Source organism: Arachis stenosperma, chromosome 10 (genome assembly GCF_014773155.1).
Source record: "Arachis stenosperma cultivar V10309 chromosome 10, arast.V10309.gnm1.PFL2, whole genome shotgun sequence".
In the NCBI taxonomy this organism is placed as follows: Eukaryota; Viridiplantae; Streptophyta; class Magnoliopsida; order Fabales; family Fabaceae; genus Arachis; species Arachis stenosperma.
The window spans coordinates 25,641,458-25,645,691 of record NC_080386.1 but is presented as its reverse complement, the minus strand read 5'-3'; the positions used below and the strand labels follow the sequence as shown (position 1 = coordinate 25,645,691).

At 29.7% G+C, this 4,234-nt stretch overlaps 1 protein-coding gene across 2 annotated transcripts; it reads left to right on the top strand.

The window, feature by feature from the left end:
• On the top strand, positions 1-2,650 carry LOC130956476 (transcription factor bHLH51-like). 2 transcript variants are annotated; one of them, XM_057883527.1, is made up of 3 exons: positions 1-342; positions 581-1,001; positions 1,779-2,650. In XM_057883527.1, the coding sequence occupies exons 1-3, from the start codon at positions 94-96 to the stop codon at positions 1,787-1,789; spliced, it is 681 nt and encodes a 226-aa protein (XP_057739510.1). In that variant the 5' UTR covers positions 1-93; the 3' UTR covers positions 1,790-2,650. The 2 variants fall into 2 exon arrangements, with proteins under 2 accessions (XP_057739510.1, XP_057739509.1); XM_057883526.1 differs by lacking the exon at positions 1,779-2,650 and having other exon boundaries at positions 581-1,059.
• The last annotated feature ends 1,584 nt before the right edge of the window (positions 2,651-4,234 follow it).

The following is a 4,234-nucleotide window of genomic DNA, read 5'->3' as shown; positions in this document are numbered from 1 at the left end:
GAGAGAAAATAATGATAACAATAAAAGTTTAATAGAAGAAAAAAAAGAAACTCTAGTAGATTGGTTTTGCATTTTCTTGTTGTTCCTGTGATTATGGAGAATTATGATCATTGTTCTTTATTTCTAGACCCTTCACAAACACTGCCTCATGTCTCAGATTGTAATTCTCTTCATCATCAATTTGGTGGTGAGTTTCATTCATGGCCGGCACCGGTCGAAATGGTGGCCGGAGACAGAGCTGCTAGTGCTTCCAAGAGCCACAGTCAGGCCGAGAAGCGGCGCAGGGACCGGATCAATGCACAGCTTACAAGTCTAAGGAAACTAATTCCAAAATCTGATAAGGTACAACAACTCATTTTAATTTTAATGTGTCTTAAATACTATATAAACTATAAGGTATTGCCATTTGAAACAGGGCATAGTTAGTTTCAATAATACAATGAAAAATATAAACATAATTAATGAAATTGTGAAGTTGCTGATCAAGAATATGTATATAGAAGGTGAATTAAACAATGTTGGATTATAAAAATGTATAGATATGAGTTTTCAATTCAAGTGTAACAAGTTGATCTTGCAGATGGACAAGGCAGCTTTACTAGGAAGTGTGATAGAGCAAGTGAAGGATCTAAAGAGAAAAGCAATTGAAGTTAGCAAAGCCATAACCGTTCCAACTGAATCCGACGAAATAACAATCGAATATGATCCGAGTGCGCGCGACGAGAGCCTAAAGATGAAGAACAAAGTTGTGATCAAGGCATCTGTTTGCTGCGACGATCGGCCGGAGCTGTTCTCGGAACTAATCCAAGTCCTAAAAGGATTAAGGCTGACGGCAGTTAGAGCTGACATAGCAAGTGTTGGTGGAAGAATGAAAGGCACATTTTTGCTTTGTTCTAAGGATAGTGAAAAGGATGTTTGCCTTGGTACTCTCAAGCATTCACTTAAATCAGTTGTGACAAAAATTGCTTCATCTTCCATTGCAACAAATTGGCCTACTAGAAGTAAGAGGCAAAAGTTCTTCTTACCTTCTCATTTTATATAGATATACTTCAATGTTTATAGATGATTGGTTTAAACTTTAAACTTGTAACTTAAAAAAAAATAATTAAAAAAACTTTCATCATGAGATTAAAATATAGTAAAGTTTTGTAATAACTCATAATTGGATTTCGATGAATAAAAATTTGAAATTTAAAGTGCTATAATCTCTAATCTAAATAAAAAAAAAAATTATTCTTAACGTTGACAGTAATATATGTTAATTCTAAATGTAAAATTAGTTACAAAAATATTAGACATAAATTATATGTTTACTCATGAAATATGAATAGTAAGTGTCGATAATATAGAAAAACTAAATCGTAAATCAAATTTAAGTTCGAATCTCATAGAAAATATAAGCAATATTATTTATAATTATAGACAAATTAAAGGCTTTCGAAAAATTTCATTCAATTAAAAAATTATTTTATACTAATTAATAATTTAAGTCCCTTAACCAAGTTACTTCCTGTGAGTCGCCAGCTCATTTTGCAATTAGAGTTTCACGCAGGGGCTCTTCCCACTGCTTAGGAGCTTATGTCCCCGCTTGTTAATATATAGAAGCCCAATAAGCATATTTTGAATTGGTATAAAAATAGGATATCCTTAATTTTGTATTCTATATTAATTGTTGAATTTGAAAAACAATACAATTTAGTTTGATTATGACAAATATATTATATTTGGTTAAGTTTAAAAGTCCAAATTTTTGTTTGATGAAGTGCATTTTTGTGTAGGTCCATATTGAAGACTGAATGGTAAAACACATTCCAATAGTGGTGCTATTTGTGTAGATTACTTTTTGGAATGGATGGCACTTAAACCCAACTTACAATACAGCAAACAATCATAAAAGAAGGGCCAAATATGTTGCAACTTTGTGACGAATGATCCATTTGGGTAAAAGTAAAATTAGAAGAAAAAGTGGTTCATTTTTTGTTGATACCAAAACATTTTCATCAAATAAGTGATGTCAAATAATGAAACCAAAGACAAAATGAAAATGTGGATTTAGTTAAGAAGAAAAGTATAGCTCTTTAAAGCTACTATGAGCTATTACAATAATTCAAGAAAGAAGAAGAAAAAGTTTTTTTTTTTTTCAAATCAAAATAGAGAGTAAAGGATGAAACTTGGAGGTAAAGTTGATATCAACGGTGCTGATTCAAGTAGTACAATTAAAGACAAATGGTCTCCAACAAAAGAAAGAAAAAACAGCAATAAAGACAGCAGATCTAGTACTCTCTCCAAGCATAATTCTCTGCTGTAATTACATTGTCCATCTGCAACCTCGCACCTCTACTACCTCTTCGATTTTGCTCTGATTTTAGGAGAAGAAGACAAGCTCAATGTTGTCCTTGTGCTCAGACCTTGTTCTAAGGACCATTTCAAGTTTTGGAAGCATTCCCCTATATAAAAAGGAGTAATCGGCCAAAGAGTTGAAGACAAGAGGGAGAATTGAAATTCTGGGTTTTTCATAGCTTTCAAGCTATTTTCATCTTTTTCTTTATGTTGTTACATTGAATATTTTTCTTTCTTGATTTATCTTTCTTTGTTTTTCATGGTAAAAAATATTAAGGCATTTGAAAAAGTCATATGAGAGACAAGACAAAGATAGTTGAATTTGGGAAAAAAATTATTAAATATATGTCAATATCTTTTGATGTATTTTTTGTTTTGTGTCATGATCTTGAGAGATTTTTTTTTGCTAAATTGGGTAAATACTTATTGTTGAGAGTCTAAACTAAAAAGCTTAGCTGAAAGAAGCTTCGTTGGAAGCTTGTGAGTTCCTTGATTAATTCCACCTTCTCTAGGCCATCGTAATGAGCAAGAGAATATTATTTCTACGAAAAATACCATTCACAAATATTTTAATCGAAATATAAAAAAAGAAGTTAATTGTTTGTCATGATCTTCAATGGATAGGAATGAAAATGGCATAATGAATATATTTCTTCGTCCTTTTCAATTTGTTTTTCTACTAACAAAAATACTCTTAAGAAGGAAAAAGAAAAGAAGAGAAAAGATTTTTTTTCCATTAAATTACTATAAATATTTATATAAATATACTTACAAATTACCTAGTATAGTATTCCTGAATCTTGATAAAAATTTATACTCTTATAAGATACGATACAAAGTTATTCCTTACCAAATGTGTGCAAATCATATTTGGCAGAAAAGTTATTTAAGTAGATACAATTATTTGCTTTATACCTCCACATATAGTTTGTGCATTAAGGAGATGAAATCTTTGTTTTAAATTTGTGTCTCCAATTAAAGTAAGTACTGGGAAATTTAAAGAAAACAAACCAAAGCATAAATTGAACATGGGTAAGTAAAGTAAAGAAGAAACAGGTTGATCATGGAAATTGAAAAGGCAAAATGGTGAAGAAGGTAGTAGAGAAGAGAAACAGTGATTTGGTGGGGGAAAACAGAAGAAAAGTTAGCTGATCATTGCACTGCTCCTTGATTATTTAGCAGATAGATTTTTGTGTGGAATCATAGTACGTTTGACTTTATTATGAATGATTAATTGATTCCACAAATATTCACATGCGGCATGTCCACTTTAATTTCAATTAATGTTTTTTCTGTAGTGCAAGTTATGGAAAGCATCTTCTACAGTGGAATTCTACGAAAGTACGAAGAATGTTATCTACTGTGTATAATTTTTTTATATGTTATTTTTAATATTAAAAATAATTAATAAAAAAAGAAAACAAAAATTTATTTTATACTACAAAAATATTAAAAAATATACATAAAAAATATAAATATTTTTTCTCTTATTTTATTTGTAGAAAAGAGAAAGAAAAACGTTGAAATGAAAGATTGAGTTCAGAGTGTTTTTTCTTTATTCGTATTCATATTCGAATTTCTACAATTAAACCATTTGAATCTCATATTGAAATACTACTATAATATGTTTCTCCTCTATATAAGTTTTGTGAAAAGAAAGATGGTTAGGAGACGAGCTCTTATATGGTTGAGAAAAAGACAATTTCTGTTTGGGCTTTTTTTTTTTTCTGCATTTAAAATAAAATAAGAACCTTTTTTAACAAAAATAAATACTCATTTTAATTTTTCAGTTGTTTGTTAATATTTGGGGGGAAAAAAGCAAAAATAGTTTACCATAAATGTTTTTCTAAATTTATCCTTATAATTTTTTGAAAAGACAAAACTAACCTTATAT